Source organism: Bicyclus anynana, chromosome 22, assembly GCF_947172395.1.
Source record: "Bicyclus anynana chromosome 22, ilBicAnyn1.1, whole genome shotgun sequence".
In the NCBI taxonomy this organism is placed as follows: Eukaryota; Metazoa; Arthropoda; class Insecta; order Lepidoptera; family Nymphalidae; genus Bicyclus; species Bicyclus anynana.
Genome location: NC_069104.1, coordinates 7,607,593 through 7,628,504, shown reverse-complemented (window position 1 = coordinate 7,628,504; position 20,912 = coordinate 7,607,593). Strand labels below are relative to the sequence as shown.

Genomic DNA, 20,912 nt, shown 5'->3' with positions numbered 1-20,912 from the left:
CTCATTTATTTATTAGCTCTATATCTATAGATACATAGAGCTAAAGCTTGAAGTCTACTTACAAAAATATCAGAACGTACCTACCTACTAATACGTTGGCAAATAGCCTGCTGTAGTATTTATTACAAAGTCTTCGTTGGTGCCCAACCCACGTTAGCACCAATGAAATGAAAGCTACGTCAGTATGTTGTTTCAATTGTATTTTTTAACTTAGGGGCACGGTTATATTTATAGAATGTTGTTTTGGATGTTTAAACCACGGCTAGTACAGATGTTGTACATAAATAAAACCGTTGTTTCCGCAAGTACAATGATAAACAAAAGTGTTGACGCGCCCACCTTGGTTACCCGTTACATTAAAAGTGTAACGTAAAACGTTTGAATTGAAAACGAATTTACGCAGTACCTCGCAGTACGATAATGTAATATTGCTATGGTTACTCGTGGCCAAAGAATATCCAACTCGTGCACTTCAACCGTCTATTGATAACACCTAAAATGTGTTACTGCGCATAGTTCAACTTATAGGCGACGTACTACTCGTTTAATGGCTGAAATAATTTACAACTTTTTGAAATAGTGCATAGCGAATAACATGAAACTTGTAACGTTTACACGTAGGTTTTAAATCTATGGCTATACGACAAATTTTTCAAAATATCGGATCGGAAACGAAAAAGACGGTGTGTGCTAAGCTTATTTCAATAATTTTGAATGGCAACACATTAAAAGTGGCCAGTGTCATTGACCCTTTGACATTATGTAGTGGCAGCTGGCAGTGACGTTTAAATTGTCAAAATAATTTTAAGAAAACGTTTTCCTGTCTCGATCGATCGTGATTTATTGAATATAATTATTTTTTTATAATCCAAATTCGCCATGGTATTTATCTAGGAACTAAAATTAAAGTGAAGATATTTAAGTGTGTGACAGGTAAATAGAAAAGGTATGTATTTATAAACGGTTACGTAAAATAGCTTAACATTTTCAATTCCGATATTCAAATTTTAATTTTGCGATGAACTTTTTTTATAAATAAAATTATTTAAATATAATTAACTCGTACTGAAATGCTTTTAAATATATCCTATGTTTGAAAATAAATATTACGTTCATATATTAAATTAATATACTCTGGAAAACATATTTAAAGTTGCGTCTTAAATAATTTGGTTTAATACTTTTGATTTACTAAATCGAGGTTAAAACAAAATATATTATTTTCCTATTACAGTGATTACATTTATTAACATAAATAACTATAATTTTACTTTAAAATATGTGTTAAATTATATTTAAAGAATTAATATTATTGCAGGTAAAAAAAAAAGAATGGCTGCCAAACCAAACAACCCTCCCCCTCCCCCTCAGCAATTCAAGTAAGTATTTTTCCATATATTTTAAAAATGCCTACATTGTGTACTCATGTCACATTTGTTTATGGGGTTTTGATGATTTACTTAACAGAATGTCATGATAATTTTTAGGCAATATTTTATATGTTGGGGAGAATTTTTTTTTCTAACAAGAAACTGAAACTCGTTTTTTTACTACATTTATAATAAATCTGTAGAGAGGTCAATTCTGTACATGAAATATATTTCCAAAATAACTATCAGTAAATTTTTTGCCTGGCTGTCTGTATGTTTGTTATAGAAACAAAAACTACTCAACAGATTTTAACAAAACTTGTTACAATTATTCTTCATACTCCTGGGCAGGTTATAGTATACTTTTCATACTACAATCAATAGGAACAGAGCAGGGAAGGGAAATGTTGGGAAAACGGGAGAAGTTACTTCATTTTTACAGCAATATTACTGTACTCTCAAGAGCTAAGGGTGGACGAAGTTTGGGGCGTCCACTAGTTGTATAATAACTATATCACAGTATGTATAACATACAACCAAAGATAGTGAGAAATAGATAAAATTTGGACCTATGGTTGAGTAGTCCCAGTCCATCTCTTTAGTCCCAATGCAACAATAGCAATGTTTCTTTTTGCACAGCTATTGGTTGATATTTGTCTATTTCCCTTCACGAGATATATTGTTGGTTACATGTAAGCCCTACAGGAGTTATGTGACATAGAAACCTATTAATTAACAAACTATCGCTAAGCAACCACTCAAAGATGTTGTCTAACACTCATTTAGTTTCTCACACAAATGTACCTTTTAAACTGTCTTTACACCTTACGAAAGTTGAACTATCTTCTGAAAATAGAGAGTCTATAATCACTTAACAGAGTTGCAAAACATAACTGTCAAACTATTGGTTTTAGAGTATTGGACATTCTCTGAAAGATACAGAGTTAGCGAATAACCTTCGAGTATAACATTGAATAAGTGTTGTTAGGTTAATGGGGTCTAAGATAACTTGAATAATTAAAATTTAACCAGTTTTTATGCATCTTTTGAGAATTTCAAAGACCACATATTGCTAAGCAGTTGTATACAGTTTACTAACATTATAACTAGGCTAATGTATTGATATAGTCTGATGTAAATAATAAATTAACCTGGCTGGAGAATGGACCATCTAGGAACTCTCATTTGCAAAACACTATGAGACACTAAAAACACATGAAAATCCTTTAAATAATATATAGTTCACATAATGACATAGCAAACCTTTCATTCAGAAAAAGTGTTGCTCGAAATCGAATAGAAAAAAAACTTTAGATGGTGTTTTGCATAAAATTGATAAAATGTACTTTCATATGAACAAAGCTGCAAACATAGCTAGTCTTAATTTTAATAAGCTAATTTAAATTTATCTTCTGTGTTAATAATAATAATTATAATGAACAAGTGCCTGCTCAGTGTAATGTTACTTTAATAATGAATATCATTACAAAGATAACCTTATTGCATTTGTCATAGAGTCAAATTTGCAATGAATGGTGTATTGTAGCAATGAATAGCAATGAGTTCCATGCTTATGTTGATGAGTTGTATGTCCTCTAAATAGTTACAACTAGTACTATTATATTAAATTACACTTTGGTTTCAAAGTGGTTATATCTGAATGGGTTTTGTCATCTCTAACAATTGTTTGGCATTATTATCGTTATAATATCTTCACACATCAAATGAAATCTTGCTAAATCTATTGGCAACATTGTTGGTGTATCCCGTGACTTTTTAAAATACAAATGGATATTTTTTAACGCATCGCGTTTTGGCTACAACCCAGCTTACGTAACGATTTTATTAGTCAAGTTATCATTCTACCTAATAGTAATTCACTATCTAACTTGGTCAACCACGAGTTTGAGGCTTAGAAACTTTCTCAAAAAAATTTAGTGGGTATGGGATGTGGGTGACAGTCGCCTGTATGACGTTCATAATACGTACTATTATCGTGAATCGAGGCAAATTTTCTGAAGAATGAAAAGTAATATAGTGTAGGAAATAGTTGTCTGACATGGATTTGACGTCGCTGGATCTCGTGTTGACTTGTGCCGACGCTAGGTGGCGAGACTTGTTTCGGAAAAAGTAGGGAGTTAGAGAGTGGTAGCCATCAGGCGGGAACGATATAAGGTGCTTGCCGTACGGTCTAGCTCATTCTTTTCTTGTCGTGGCGTCATACATAGTCACTGTCATATTTGCCTATTTTATGCAAGCAGTTTTATTTCTTTTGTGAGAAATCTTTACCCTTCAAGGGCCCCCAACTAATTATGATACAGGACCCCAAGGCAAGCTACGCCACTGATTATTATTATTTATCTATATATTTTTATCCCCATATTCCCATGGTTACGGAAACTACGCGAGGAACCCGCGGGATTTTGCTAGTTGATTATAAGTGACACAATGTATTACATGGCTGGCAATGCCAACGGTTTCGTTCACTAAACATTGGATGCCAGCCAGAAAATCCATAATTAATTGACAAGTTGTCGCGAATATAATTTCAAATATTTTTATTTCTTACTTATTTCACAATAGATACGAGTAGGTACTTGCGATTGTATTATATTTCAATATTAAGAGATGTGTACGTCACTTACAGTGCCCTCCACGAGATATTGTGTTTGTGAAGTTAGCAACAAATGACTGCGCAATTAATCGATAACGATACAAACGGGCGGGGAGTGTTCGAGTCTGTACGAATGCCCATACTCATCCCACAGCTAACTTCACAAACATAAAGATCCGTGGCGAGCACTGTACCTAACCTAGCTACATAACAATTATTTCCGAGATACTTTTTTCAATTATCTACGATGTTTTATTTTATCTGATGTAGCGCGCGTCTAGTCTACTAACCTCTTGAATTTTTATCTAATTCTTCTTTGGCCTCTAGGGTATTGAATTTTTGCCGAATATATTTTGCCACCCTTTGAAATCTGCCGCCCTAAGCTGCAGCCTACTTAGCCTACTGGTAAATCCTGATAAGGCTGCGATATGATGATGACGATGATGATGATGATGATGATGATGATGATGACTCGTGATACCGGTCCACTTTTGGAAATTTTGCAGTTACGACTTATTCCGACGACCAACGATTCTGATTGAGTATTCACTATAGCCGTAGGCGTACATAGCCATAGCACAGTAGATATAATAAGGGCATAGGCCGGGTGGGCCGTGCCCATCCTAGATTGGACCTGTGCCCACCCTAGGATTCTGGGCTACCGATATGGAATTCTATTATGATACTAATAATAGACTTGATTTTGGGGGCCAGGCCCACCCTAAGAAATAATCTTAGATACGCCAATGACTATAGCCATTAATATGTTAACCTTTTTCAGCTTACTACCGAAAATTATAAATGGCGGCATCGCCGGAATTATCGGTGTGTCCATTGTGTTTCCATTGGATCTGGTCAAAACGCGACTGCAGAACCAAACGGTGGGGCCGAGTGGAGAGAAACAATATAAAAACATGTTAGTAACTTGTGTTTAACGCTAAATTATGCGAAATAGTCGAGACAAAGGCCTTGCTTTTGTGTTATCTACTAAAAATAAATTATTGTATGTGGTATGAGTTGGTGCCTAGTATGACATACCTACCTACCTATACAGGGTGCTCGGGAGTATTTCCCATAACTCTAGGGTTAAATTCTGTTGAAATGTAAAATGAATATTTTCGGAGTAAAAAACATTTCTTTTGTAAATTGATCATAAATTGTGTCCCTTCCTTATATTATGACCTAGCCAAACTTATTATTATTTTTTCTTTAAAATAATATTTGTCATATCTTTTTTTTAAATATGACCAATATTCCCATTCCCCTCCAATTAGTTGGGAAAGACGGGTTGGGAGTAGGTACGACAATAGACCAGCGGGGCGGGGATCGAACCACCACTCCTCGGTGATGAGTCCGACCGCTCTTACCGTTGAGCTATTGAGGCTATAATATATACTTTATTAATTTCATGAAGTAGCTTACTATACTAATAGCATTAACAACTGAGTCTTAGGGCCATAAATCATTTCTCTATATCTATCTCGCTTGCACTTATGGGTCTTATGGAGCCGTCTATAGTATGCGCATTATCATCTGAGTCGTCCGGTCATAAAAGTCAAAAAAGATAGGAATGTGCAGCGCGCCTACCTGCGCACCCTAATTATCGATAAACGGCTACCTGCGCACGTGCTAATGATGAGTCAATAATGATTTGGACGATTCTGATTGGTCGGTTTCTAATGTAATTGCATTGCGTATTTTTTTTGCTATAAATGTGTTTACTGCAATTAAATAAATACATTCATGTGTTACTCGTTGCGCACTATGGATACTAATATATAATAAATTTGGCAGAAGACGAAGATTCTGATGATGAAGACTCAGATGAAGATTAATTTTATTTAGTTAATAATTATATAATATGAAATATGTATTATATTAAATCAAATATTGTTAATTTTTTTAATTTTGTGAACAAGATACGATAATAAACTTTACTTATCGATAATATGTCTTTCATTGTTACACCCTTCACTAGACGGCTCCATAAGACCCATAAGTGCAAGCGAGATAGATATAGAGAAATGATTTATGGCCCTAAGACTCAGTTGTTAATGCTATTAGTATAGTGAAGGGTGTAACAATGAAAGACATATTATCGATAAGTAAAGTTTATTATCGTATCTTGTTCACAAAATTAAAAAAATTAACAATATTTGATTTAATATAATACATATTTCATATTATATAATTATTAACTAAATAAAATTAATCTTCATCTGAGTCTTCATCATCAGAATCTTCGTCTTCTGCCAAATTTATTATATATTAGTATCCATAGTGCGCAACGAGTAACACATGAATGTATTTATTTAATTGCAGTAAACACATTTATAGCAAAAAAAATACGCAATGCAATTACATTAGAAACCGACCAATCAGAATCGTCCAAATCATTATTGACTCATCATTAGCACGTGCGCAGGTAGCCGTTTATCGATAATTAGGGTGCGCAGGTAGGCGCGCTGCACATTCCTATCTTTTTTGACTTTTATGACCGGACGACTCAGATGATAATGCGCATACTATAGTGAAGTGCGGAATGCCAGTTGTAATAGACCTATAGCCTATAGTCGTCCTCGATAAACGGGCTATAAGTATAACACTGAAATAATTTTTCAAATCGGACCAGTAGTTCGTGAGATAGCGCGTTTAACCAAACAAACAAACTCTTCAGCTTTATAATATTTTTTTCTAATATTGAATTAACATATTCCAGGTTGGATTGTTTCAAGCAAACGTACAGAGCGGAGGGGTACTTCGGCATGTACCGCGGCTCGGCGGTCAACATCATCCTCATTACGCCGGAGAAGGCGATCAAACTGGCCGCTAACGATCTGTTCCGGTTCCATCTGACGCTGAAGGATGGGTATGAATATTATTAAACTAACATCTATCTATCTATATACACTAATATTATAAATACGAAAGTAAGTTTGTCTGTCTGTTAGCTTTTCACGGCTATACGGCTGAACCTATTAAGATAAATTTGGTATTATGATAAATGAACGAAAAAAAGAAAAATGCCACACATCACAATATCTCCAGTACACCAATACACAATACCCTACAATACCCTGCGATGTGTGGCATAACCCAGAAAATGGCCCCAGGTCAGCATAATGCTATGTGACCATTTGAATTTGGAAAATGGGACCTTGGAGCAGAATATAGGCTACTTTTTGATCCTAAAATAAAAATAAAAGGGGTTGAAAGATCGTATGGAAAGTCTTGATCCATATCATATTGAGTAGGCCATGATGATCCATGAACAATATGACCAGGGGATGAAAGATCCCTGCGCTTTACTTGGAGGGAAACTTCGAACCTTTCGGTCCTTAAAGGAGGAAAGAAGATGTACAGCATCGATGGGGGGGTTAACAATTCGTAAGCGGGGGTCAAAGAAACTTTATCTGGTTTCGTATCGAATAAAATTTTCTAAATAAAACAAATTGTAAATTGATTGCTTTCTTCTACTGTGAGTAGATATCAAAAATTGAAGTGAACTGAAATAACTTTTTCTCTGGACAAATTTATCGACTTTTTATCACCCACACATAATCAACTAATTATTTAACTAAGTAATCGAATCTCACAATTTTTATACTGTTATTTAGTGGAGGCAGGTGATTCAACTGCAAGTGAATATAGTTATATTTTTCGTCGAGTTTTAGAAATTTAGGAGCAGGGTCCACAGTTGAATTAGAAACTGGTTTATGAGAAAAATAGTTTGGGAACCTCTGATTTACAGGCTGTCACGAAATCTATAGCTAAGCTATTATGTGATTCCATCATAGTTTTAGAATAGATGTTTATACATTCATGATAGGTATTATATCTAATCCATGGTGATTTTCTGCTTAGTTTCCAATTGATAAGAAAGATACAATATCTAACTATAAGATGACTACAATCGTACATCTATTGCTATCGGATACACTTCTAAACTTTATAGTAGGTATATGTGGCTACAGTGATATTTTGTTATCAGATGTTAAACACCAAGATAATATTGAAAGCTGGTAATAATCTAAACATACATAAAAGGATAAAAACTGAATGTCTGTCATCATCATCATCATCATATCTGCCGATGGACGTCCACTGCAGGACATAGGCCTTTTGTAGAGACTTCCAAACGACTCGATCCTGAGCCGCCTGCATCCAGCGAACAACGGCGACTCGCTTGATGTCGTCGGACCACCTGGTGGGAGTCGACCAACACTGTGCTTTGTAGTGCGAGGTTGTTATTTCAGCACCTTGGGACCCCAATGTCAATCGGCTCTTTGAACTATGTGCACCGCCCATTATCACTTCAGCTTCGTGACATGTTGAGCTATGTCGGTGACATTGGTTCTTCTGCGGATCTCCTCAATTCTGATTCGATCACGCAAAGATACTCCTAGCATAGCTCGTTTCATCGCCCGCTTTGTAACTGAGCCTTCTTATCAGGCCCATAGTTAGCGACCAAGTCTCAGAATCATTAGTCACCAGCACTGGTAACACGCGCTGTTCGAAGACTTTTGTCTTCAGGCACTGAGAAATTTCGGACGAAAAGATATCGCAAAGTTTCTTGAATGCAGCCCTGTCGAGTTGAATTCGGCGGTTCACCTCTATCTCTAAATTGGACCTACATAACTGAAACCTTTGTTAAAATTAAAATGTTCATGTTTTTCCACAGATCGCTGCCGGTGTTCCGTCAAATGATCGCCGGCGGGCTGGCGGGTGCGTGTCAGATAGTCATCACGACGCCCATGGAGCTGCTCAAGATACAGATGCAGGACGCCGGTCGCCAGGCAGCGCAGGCAGCGAAAGGTAAACACAACCGTCGTCGGTTCTTTCTTCTATGAACTATGTGACTCCAACCGTCGCGTCAGATGAATGCAGGCGGGCTGGCGGGCGCGTGTCAGATAGTCATCACGACGCCCATGGAGCTGCTCAAGATACAGATGCAGGACGCCGGCGGTTTGTCGGTTCTTTCTTCTATGAACTAAGTGACTCCTTAAGATATGCCTGTACGATGCGTCAACGTCATCTCGTGAAAATAAAAAAAACACGTGTCGAAATATCGCTCTCCCTTTCGTCCCAACGCAATGAATACATAATAGTAGGGGAGCCCGGGATGCTAAATTTGCAGTTACTCGAGCGTCATTGAGACCGATTACATTTGGTAGATTGAATTATAGGAAGAATAAATGGTTATTTACTTTTTCCGCTTTTAGCGGTGAAAAAAAAACTACAGACTTATAAACAATTTTTATTACTTTGGCTTACTGAAATTGTAAGAAAAATTTACCGATTAATTAGGAGATTATTTCCTTAAAAATAAGTAAAAAATTAATCGCACTCGTACCTCGAGCACTAAAATATAAGGGTTTGATTTTGTAACTTTGAAACCCTCCCATTCCATTACGTTACGCTCAAATCGTCAGATTTTCGAAATGTGCAGTTTTTAGCTATCAACTCACCTACCTTATCTTAATCTGACGTGCTGGTTGAGTATTTATGAAGTTAGTTTTTTTTTTGGTTGCCCTAAACGTACCCACCAATATTAAGGGCTCATACTCGGTGGAGGTACTCAACAAAGTGTAAGGTATAGTCCCTTATGTTTATCTGCCGCGCTCGAGTAACTGCAAAAATCCCCTCTTCGGCTCCTCTACTATAAGTAAACCATGAGTGTGTGCAAGTACATTACATATTTAATCGTTTGCATCGGTCAGAGGGCAAGAAGTTCGAGCGGGTAACGGCGATGCAGCTGACGCGGCGGCTGATGGCCGAGCGCGGCATATTCGGCCTGTACAAGGGGGTCACCGCCACCGCCGCCAGGGACATCTCCTTCAGCGTCGTCTACTTCCCCACCTTCGCCATACTCAACGACCTCGGCCCTAAGGACACCCCCGGGGGTCCACCGCCGTTTTGGTGAGTTCTTTTTTTTTTTTGTGATGCAATAATAAGATATACCCTTGCGATCTCGGCTAGCCGAAGAGTCGTGATAGCCCAGTAGATATGACCTCTGCCTCCGAGTCCGGAGGGTGTGGGTTCGAATCTGTTTTTTACTAGTGTGCATTTTAAGAAATTAAATATCACGTGTCTCAAACGGTGAAGGAAAAACATCGTGAGGAAACCTGCATACCTGAGAATTTTCTCAATTCTCTATGTATGTAAAGTCTGCCAATCCGCATTGGGCCAGCGTGGTGGACTATTGGCCTAACCCCTCTCATTCTGAGAGGAGACTTTAGCTCAGCAGTAAGCCGAAATTGGGTTGATAATTATGGTGATGAAATAACGACTAATGAAATAACGATACAGTATAAATATTGAATTACACAATTTATGTGAATAAGAAATGAGGAGATCCCCAGATGAAAAAAAAATTGTTAATGATGATGCAATTCTAAGATGGAAGTGGCCTAACTTGTTAGGAGAAGGATGAAATCCACACACATTTTAATTTTGTTAGTTTTGAAAATATCCGTAGGGTGACCAAGTTATATTTTTTTAATGTGCAATTTCGAAAAAGGGAACATGTCTGAAAATTTAAAGTGTCCAGGAATTAAAAATAAGGTTTCCGTTTTTGTACTACGTACGTTCGGAACCCTAATAACTAATTTTTTTCCAAACCAGTGTAAAATTTCTAAAAGCAACTATTGTGTTACATTCTAGTGTTAAATTAGCCTTCGAAAATTACTAAAATTATTAATTTTCAAATTAATCTATATATGTTATTAGATATTTTATATTTGTGTGATATAATATATACAGAATATCCGACATGTGCCCTTTTCGAAATTGCATATAAATTTATAAACCCCAATAGTAATAGTATCTTTAACTTGCGTGATTGATAAATTACGGGACACCCTGTATATGATCTATGCAGGTGGTCGTTCTTGTCGGGCTGCGCCGCCGGCTCCACCGCGGCGCTCGGCGTCAACCCCTTGGACGTGATCAAGACGCGCATGCAGACCATCACCAAGGGCGGCCGCCAGTACAGCTCCATCATGGACTGCATCACGTAAGTCTCCAGTTCTGAAGGTCTAAACTCATTATTACGCCTCGGACACGTATAGACTAGTCTTTGAACAAAAATTACCTGTGAAATGACCCAACGTGAATAACGCTTAGAAGGTTACTATATCAGAAAATAACTCTGAACACTATCTCGTAATTTCTGAGCGGTACAGTGGTGAATACGCGAGTGAATGGAATTTCTCAAGTACAAATGACCATCAATACGACTAATTTATAATTGTACGGCTTTGTTTTAGTGTTAGTCATCATCATCATCAGGTGCCCTCTTCAAACTGAAGTTTGGCGATCAGATGGAGAAAACTTTTCCGATCACTTGACATAATTTTCAGCTGGCTGTAATTACTCTTGGTCCACTCCTTAATATCGTCCACCCATTTAAGTGTCTGCCGTCCTTGTGCCCTTTTTCCGACTATCTTGCCTTCTAGGATCAACCTAGGAAACTCGTAGAGGGGTTAGTGTTAAAGATGATTAAAAAATAAATGTCGAAAATCCTAGTGCCGTACTAAAATAGTGGTGCCGGAAGTCAGAACAAACTTTTAATTGTCGACAATTACTGAAGCAAAATAGGTCATTTATTACTGTATGGCATTTGTGCAATTTGTTTTGTACACATATACAGATACTTTACCCGAAAACGCCGTATCCATGTAGCCATGTCCAGCTCAGGAGTCGAAATATAAGGGTCACAAGCCTTCCTCTTCACTCGCGTACTCACCTGTACCGCTCAGAAATTACGGCATAGTGCTCAGAGTTATTTTATGCTTAAGCATTTACTTGTAACTAACTATGCGCGTTTATAATATTAGTAGGATACTATAATTTTTTTATACTACTATTTGTTTACATTTTCAGAAAAACGTTTACCCAAGAAGGCCCGACGGCATTCTTCAAGGGCGGTGCTTGTCGTATGATCGTCATAGCGCCGCTATTCGGTATCGCGCAAACCATTTACTATTTAGGAATAGCGGAAAACTATTTAGGTATTAAGTAAATTAATTATATTTAATACAATTTAATATGATATTTCGAAAAGGGCACATGTCGGATATTCTGTATATACCTATATCTTACAAATATAAAATATATAACAACATATTTAGATTATTATTAAAATAAGTTATTTTCTTTGTTTATATATAAATGTAACACAATAGTTACTTTTAGAAATTATACACTGGTTTAAAAAAGAATTAGTTTTTTTTCTGGACATTTTAAATTTTTAGACATGTGCCCTTTTTGAAATTGCATATTAATTATTATAGTGAGCGCGATATTGGCGAATATGAATTAGCAGCGTCGGAAATAAAGTGTATAAAGTAAAAATGTAATTTTACAAAAAAAAGTACCTATTCATATTCAGAAGCGGATATTTTGTGAAATGTAAAAATTATTAATTTAGATAATAGTTAAATTAAAATCAATTATTTATTTGTTTCAAATGATAAATATATATATTTGGAATTGTTTTTCTATTACATTTTAGTATCCACTTCAATAAAAAATACTTTATTTTTTTATTGTTTGTTTTTTTTTTTAAAATCATCCCCAATTAAACGCACGCTGAATGTAAATTATATTCGCCAATATACATGATCGCTAACAATATTGCCGCCATATTTATTTTTTTATATGTTTTTTATTATTTAATTAGCATTATGTTCACTAGTAAAAGACGCACATATACCTCATTGGTGCCAACTTCGCTGTACACAAAACTTTAAACTAACATCCGGCCGCTCAGATATTGCGCGACGCAATTCCTGAGTGGCCGGACATTAAATTGCTTAGCTTTAACAGTTGAGCTGTCCTTTTCATAATGACACTGCTAGAAAAGTGTCAAACATGTTATCGATAAGCTATAGATGAAATTTTTAAATGTTTTGTCATTTGTTTAGTTTATAGGTTTTGTACAATCGAAATGGCACCCTTGTGAATAAAGACTGCGACATATCAAGGTGTATGGTATAATAACACTGGATCTAGATGCGTTCCACGAATTAACTCGTGACGACCAATAGCGGCGTATCGGAAACTACAAACCATCACTGTCGTCCCACCGCAACGAAAGAAAGATAAAAGAATCGAAATATTTTAAATTTGGCCGCTATTGGTCGACAATATGTCTTTGTCTTCTTGAGATAATGTGTCGTTGACGCATCTTGGGCCTAATGAAGTGGTATTAGTCTTTCGTAATCGTTTCGAATGTAAATTAAAGTTCTTATTTGTATTCGTAAAACCAAAAACGTCTGTTCTTGAAGTTTTTAGGGTTTCGTTTTAAAATTGACGAATTAAATATCTGTAGGCCTAATATGCGCGCCATGTGACATCTCGTAAAGACAAAAATACATTGTCGACCAATCGCATCGCTGATATGCTCTCTCTTATACCATCGCAACGTAAGAGAGATAATGTTTAATGTGATAGTTTTCCATACCGCCGCTTTTGGTCGACAATATGTCATTTCCTCTTCGTCGTTGACGCCTTTTAGGTCTATTGAATATAAAAAACTTTTCAAAATAATCACGTCAATTATTATCTATTGACTGCTTATTAATACAGTCTTGTAGTCAGCTCCTAGAAGAAATTTAACAGTAGAATTCATAGACGTTGTGGGGGCGCCCCCAGGGGATCGTTCACCCGTTGAGTGTCGAATTTGACTTTGAAAGCGTTTGAGAATTCGACACTCAGTGGGTGAATGGTCCCCTGGGGGTGTCCCTGGAACGTATATGAATTCCAGTGTAAATGTTTTCGATTTCGTCATGGTTATGATATTTTTAAATTAAACGATGGCTTATGTGTTATGAGATTTTATTATCTTGCCGAGCTAATGATATTTATGTTAAATGTGATAGTTTTCCTAATTATTCGAAACGTATTTTTAATTTTATTTTATTGACACGCAGATCTATTTAAAATGTACAAATATTTATTTATTTATTTAATTATATTTATTGCATTTTTAATTGTTAATAATTATTTATAGGTATGCCATTCTAAATGAAATAATTATTTTGACAACGTCATTATTTAACAAAAAAAAAAAGAAAAAACACAAAGTAAAGTTAAAATGAAACCAAAAGTATCGTAATATAATTTATGACAAATTAAAGTTTTAAGAAGCTTCGTGTGATAACCACATTTTGTTGCCGGTTATTTATTAAACCACAATATGGCGTCTGTGGTTTGTGTATTGCCAATTATTTATAACACATTCAATGGTAGGTCTACAAGAAAATTGTAATTTTTTAACCAATAAATTTGGTAATAGGTGATGTTATGTTTATTAATATTTTAAATTATTGTAAAGTGGTGATTTTTAAACTATGCTGTTCCTTTTTTGGTATTTGTCTTTATGACGATTTTTCATTAGTTATAACGACTTGGTTGGAATAACGTGTTATCCGTATAAAGCACTAATCTATCGGGATGCTTATGAATATTATAGAAGAAATAATACAATAGTTTTGGTAAATCTATCGATATATAGTCTGACAAGTTCGTTAATAACACTCCCGTGATATGCGGGCGACAGGGGGAAAGACTGCGCGGTTGTGGAATCGTGAGTGACGTGTATCAGTCGTGGGTTTTTCATTCATCGCTACACGCCCCCCGGCCCGCGCGGAACATCGGGAGTGTTACGAACGAAGTTGCCAAGCTATAAAACACTACGTTTGTTTTGTAAAATAAATAGCTCAATTGATTTTTACTCCTAATATAGTGAGACTTGTGAAAGTGATATTATTTTTAGCTGCTGCTACAATAGTGTGTGCTTGGGAATCAGTAATGTTAGATATGTAGGCCTAAAATGCGCGCCACAACATATATCATGAAGACAAAATGTCATTTTGCCGACCAATAGCGGCAATAAATGAAACTGAAATATCGCTGTCTCTTTCATCTCACCGTAACGAAAGGGAGAGTGGTGTTTCCGTTTCAGCCGCTATTGGTCGTCTGTCTTTATCTATTACGAGATGTCGTGACACACATATTAGGCCTACTGGTTAACTTACGCGAGGATTATACTCTGTGTTGATATAAAACTCTTATGGCCAAAATAAACATGGATTATGATTTAAATCTCAATTTTCGTTAAAGTAAAGTGAAGTTAACACGTTCACTGCGTGACGAGGTCAATTGACCTCGTAGGTACCTATCACGTCTTCAAGGGGTACGAGGTCGATGGACCTCGTATCGGACCACTGATTGTTTTAGTACGAGGTCAAAAAACCTCGTACCACACCATGGGAAAGTACAGAAAAATCAGTACCGCAGCGAACGTGTTAAAGTAGCTATTGATTAGGTCCACTTTACTTTCAAGATAATTGAGGTTTAAATCTTAATCCATGTTTGTAACGGCCGGTAAAAGTCATCGTAGCAATGAGATTCGATAACAATTTGAAATCTGCCTTCTGTGGTTTGTGCGAGTAATTTTTATGTTAATTTATTGGGTTTACCCTCAAAATATTACAACTCGTGCGCATTAACTTGACACCTAGCTTTCAAACAGTCTACAAACATAATTCGAGTCAAGTAACGCACGAACTGAAGGTATATTACAGTTATTATTTACAGTTTCATTTCATATTTCGTGTAATAATGTCATCATCATCATCATATCAGCCGATGACGTCCACTGCAGGACATAGGCCATTTGTAGGAACTTCCAAACATCCAAACATCACGATACTGAGCCACCTGCATCCAGCGAATCCCTGCGAATCGCTTGATGTCGTCAGTCCACCTGGTGGGGGGTCGACCAACACTGCGCTTACTAGTGCGGGGTCGCCATTCCTGTACTTTGTCTTTTCGTCTGAAATTCCTCAGTGCCATAGACAAAAGTCTTCGAACAGTGCGTGTTGCCAGTTCCGAGACTTGGTTGGTAACTACGGGCCTTAAGTATTAATGTATCATACACATATCTATACTAATATTATAAAGCTGAAGAGTTTGTTTGTTTGTTTGTTTGTTTGTTTGTTTGAACGCGCTAATCTCAGGAACTACTGGTCCGATTTGAAAAATTCTTTCAGTGTTAGATAGCCCATTTATCGAGGAAGGCTATAGGTTATATTTTATTCCCGCATTTCTAAGGGAATGGGAACCACGCCACCAACATAAAATATGATTTCATTAATTTGAGGTAATAATAAATACAAAGCGTTCGCGTTCTTGTATATTTCCATTTGTTAATGTTTGCCATGTTTCTTCTTTCTTTCTGTATTTAAACCATTAATTAAACATTTGTATCAAACAGAGGTAAGAGGTAATGGTTGATTTTGAAATGTTATCGATTGTTAAGGGTTGTGTATCGATACTTTGTTATGGTTGATGCAGCAGATTTGTTACCGTGTTTATTATTGTTTTAATTAGTGATATGATATTATCTAATGTACTCAAAGTTTTATTTTTGCTTTTTAAATTAATGGTTGTTATGCTTTAGTTCCCTGCTAGCTTGATTGTGTGCATTTAATGTTGCAGTACTAAATGTGTGTTACTAAAGCTGAACAAAGGCTAAGGGATCGGGATATGGTAGAGATTACTGGTCAGGGGCCTTAACCATGTGGCGAGTCGATCCTCTGTCTACAAACGCTGACGCTACGAAACCTAACAAAATGTATGGGAATTACAGATGCGGACGACAACTTTGTCACGTAACTTGTCGATAGTGAATGTCATTCGCATACTTTTATTAATTTTCTATGCGTCAAATTCAAAATACAAATTTAAATGTCATTTATTTCAATTAGGCTTACTTTACAAGCATTTTTGAAAAGTCAAGTTATGTCATGATTCAATGGTAGTAAGTAAAGTCTCAAAATAGTCCTAAAAAACTTAACATTAAGTTACTAGGGATCCAAATGCGCCTCGGTCCGAGAAGAGCCCACAACAAACTCGGTCAAGGTTTATTTTATTTTTGTTTACCAGCATTTTACAAATTTACTTATCTAGTAGGTTGGAGAACACAGTCTTATAGTGCAGTTCAACAACAAGCCATTTTATCGTCTATATAATCGTTAACAATATAATAAGACTTTCCTATAAGCTCGCGTTTAATAAAGACTTTGAACTTTTTTAAACACATGTTAGCGTCAGCGTTTGTAGAAAGAGAATGGATGTGCCACATGGCTACAGGCCCAGGTTTTACTTTATTTACTATTGAAAGAAGAGGTTTCAAGGTCTTTCGCAAATGTATCTATTGTTGTAGCTTAGCTAGACAAAATGTTTGAAATATACAATTATGGTGTGATGAATACAAGGTGCGACATATTTATCTTTTTAATTTTTATTTTTCTGATTAATTTTACATATAAAATATACAGGGTGCTCGGGAGTATCTTCCATAACTTCAAATTGTTGATGAGTCCACTTATAGACGCCAAACTGCATAACTAATATTATTTTTAACTAAAAAATAAAAACTTACGTTTTCATACAAAGTAATTTCAAATAATTCCGACTATCCATGTAACACACGCCTTTATCTATCCTTGCATTTTAAAATACGTCCAACTCGGCTACATCATAATAATAAGGATGCGTATATATGGGTCACATTTTAAGATCTATTTAGAAAATAAATATTATTTACCCTGAAAATATTAATTTTAGAAAATGTTCCTTGTACATTTCTAATTAATTTTCGCTAAAGAATATAACCCCAGAGTTATGGGAAATACTCCCGAACACCCTGTATATATAATATGGTATAGTGTTGTACAATGTATAATAGAGCTTAAAACTAGCCTTCTAAATAAAATAGCACTATGATAAACTAGTATTTTCAATATATTTTTGGTGAAAGATGTCATTGATAATTTTTATTGTCTATATCTAGATCGTATCAGACCTTGATTTTCAAAGTTATCTAATTGCGTTATACTAACTTTTTTATATTAAACTTTTCTTAATTGCTACATTAATTTTGACATCGCAACCTTGGTATTTGCATAGTGTATAGTTATCTTGGAAGAGAGAGAGAGAGAGAGTGATAGCCCAGTGGATATGACCTCTGCCTCCGATTCCGGAGGGTGTGGGTTCGAATCCGGTCCGGGGCATGCACCTCCAACTTTTCAGTTGTGTGCATTTTAAGAAATTAAATATCACGTCTCTCAATCGGTGAAGGAAAACATCGTGAGGAAACCTGCATACCAGAGAATTATCTTCATTGTCTGCGTGTGTGAAGTCTGCCAATCCGCATTGGGCCAGCGTGGTGGACTGTTGGCCTAACCCCTCTCATTCTAAGAGGAGACTCGAGCTCAGCAGTGAGCCGAATATGGGTTGATGACGATAGTTATCTTAGCGTCGTATACGACATATATCGACGATAGTTAAGTTATCGTCATATTGAAATTATTGTCGTTTTGATGTGCGTGATGTTCTCGATGTCGGTGTTGTTCAATTATCAATTTGACAATAATACTGTTTATAATATATCGAATATAATCGTTGTTATAATAAAACTAGTATACATTGACGCGGCTCAAAGTTTGAATATGAGATTATTTGGGATAATTTGAAAATGGGTACATTCTTAAGTTTGTGGTTAATATGCTAAACCTGCCTACAAATAGTATTTTTTTTTTTTGCTAAACACGTTTACATACCTATACGATATAGGTACATCAATAAATTTTGCCACAGCACAAATATAGATATTCGCAAATTTCGGAATTTCCTCATTTTCTACTCCGAAGGGCCAATACACACGACGCTTTTCAAACGAGCTGACAACGCGCGTTTTAGGTGAGCACGTCATGTGTGAGTTATCGTCGCGGTGTTGTATCGGCGCATTTGTAGCGATACAAACGCTAAAATCCTGTGTAAAGATCTCAAAATATAGCCATTTGGCTAGCATTTTCAGTGTCGTAATCCGCGTCAGTTTATAGTCATCGCGTCATTGGCAATAGCTCTAGGATCATTTGCCAAGCATGCGTTTTCTAATCGTGTAGGACGAGCATCATTGACGACAGGCGTTTTAAAAGCGCTATGTGCTTGGGCCCTAAAACTTTTGCTGCGTCATTATATATTAGAGAAACTCTAGAGGTAAGTGTTGTGTATGCCGCGTTCCTAGATTATAGTGATTGTCAATTGTCATAAACTGTGCTGTAAGTCCTGAAGTCATTGATAGAAAAGCGAAGCAATACGAAATTGATAATTTTGTATCGTCAGTTTTTGCTTTATTAAATACAAATTGTATTTTATAAAAGGGCTAATGCTGTCATTTTAAATTGCCATAAAGGCTAAGTTACATAAGGATAGTTTCTTTTTAAATACTTAGGTACTCATAGTGTCCCTCAGTGGCGGACAAGGTGTCTAACTAGGTTAGGCACTTTACATAAGTAGGTTCTTACAAATTGTACAAAATAGAAAGTTCCTTTTCTAATACTGGTTCGAAATTGTGCATTTTTGCATCTATGATATGCACGGTGTCACGAAAGGTCGTAGCTCATTAGAGCCACCCGGGATCCGTCCCGCACCGCCACGTCGCTAGGCGTCCACTTTTAGTCGACAGGTGAACCACGGGTGGACGCCGCGTTGTCACCAGTGAACCTCGCGTGGTCAACGAATTTCGGAGTAGTATTACACGCGAGGTGAGCATGCCAATAGCGAGCTATCATCGAGTGGTCCGCTCGCAGTCCGTTGACACCTCGCGAGCGAGGCGATCCGGTGATGATACGGAGTTGATTTAGTGAGCGCATGCCCATATAAACCCACACGAAGAATAGGTACCAACCACTCGAGGCGAGGCGGTGCGGGTCGGGTCCCGGGTGGCTCTAATGAGCTACAACCTGTAGGTTGATGACGAAATTGTATTATCGCACTATACTTAGAGGCTACTTGTGTAACTTACGCCTTAATATTCGTTAATGTGGTGACTGTAATACGAATGGTTCAAATATGTTTACCCCTGTAATACCAAATTCTCGCACCGGCTATTTGTTACTTAGTTGGAAAAAGAATGCGAATATTAGTCAAGTAGTTATGTTTAAAAAACATAATGTTGGTTGAAAAAAAAAATTGCGTCGATTAATATCCATCCAAAATGCATATTTGTAATTGTAAGAAGACAATTTCATTTGTTTGTACTAACGTAGTGTTTAGTTTGATGTGTTAGTATCGGAAATAGAAACAAATGAATTGCTTATGCTAGTCCATAGATAATTTGTCTTGAATTTTGGATTCTTATGTGGATGGTTCTGTAAATTATTATGAAACTACCAACATTCATTTTTATCGATTGTTTTATATTTATAAATATTGTTTTTCTAGACCCGAGAACTGTCCTATATCATTTCCTAAAAGACAATAATTATATTGTACTTTTTAATTTTATTTGCAAGTCATGGAATTTAACAATCTTATTATAAAAATCAATAAATGTGTTTAAAATCGATGGTTCTGATATTAAATTATAGTTAAGAATTTAGGAATTTAGATGTTCAAAAGAAATAAATGTAAAAATTCGTAAAATTATTGTTTTAATTATTTATTTATAGTACGCGCCTGAGCAGTGAATTATTATTGACCCCGTTTAGACTATTACTTTAATATGTCTAGTTCAGAGCGGACTCGAAGTTTTGCGCGGTTTATACCTTTACCTACCTACTGTTGAATCAAACAACTCATCATGCTATAATTTCTTTATCTATTTAAATAAAAATGCATTCATATATCCCTTAGTCACGCCATCACGCATGAACGGTTGGGCCGATTTCACTTTTTTTTGTGTTTGTTATTGCCAAAGGAAGGTTCTTATGACAGAAAAAATTTTAAAAATTGAAGGGGTAGGGGTATGGGTAGAGTAGGGTAGTAGTATTTAAGATATTTTCAATTTGACTTGTGACAAATGATTTGGGAAAGAGGGGTTGAAAGTTTAGATTGAGTTTCACGCGGAGGAA

At 36.1% G+C, this 20,912-nt stretch overlaps 1 protein-coding gene across 2 annotated transcripts; it reads left to right on the top strand.

The window, feature by feature from the left end:
* Window positions 1-779: 779 nt before the first annotated feature.
* Window positions 780-20,484, top strand: LOC112047379 (mitochondrial glutamate carrier 1). 2 transcript variants are annotated; one of them, XM_024084491.2, is made up of 8 exons: window positions 780-946; window positions 1,319-1,379; window positions 4,766-4,900; window positions 6,704-6,853; window positions 8,666-8,799; window positions 9,705-9,903; window positions 10,865-10,999; window positions 11,869-20,484. In XM_024084491.2, the coding sequence occupies exons 2-8, from the start codon at window positions 1,333-1,335 to the stop codon at window positions 12,005-12,007; spliced, it is 939 nt and encodes a 312-aa protein (XP_023940259.2). In that variant the 5' UTR covers window positions 780-946; window positions 1,319-1,332; the 3' UTR covers window positions 12,008-20,484. The 2 variants fall into 2 exon arrangements, with proteins under 2 accessions (XP_023940259.2, XP_052744346.1); XM_052888386.1 differs by having other exon boundaries at window positions 780-949; window positions 1,321-1,379.
* Window positions 20,485-20,912: the final 428 nt, after the last annotated feature.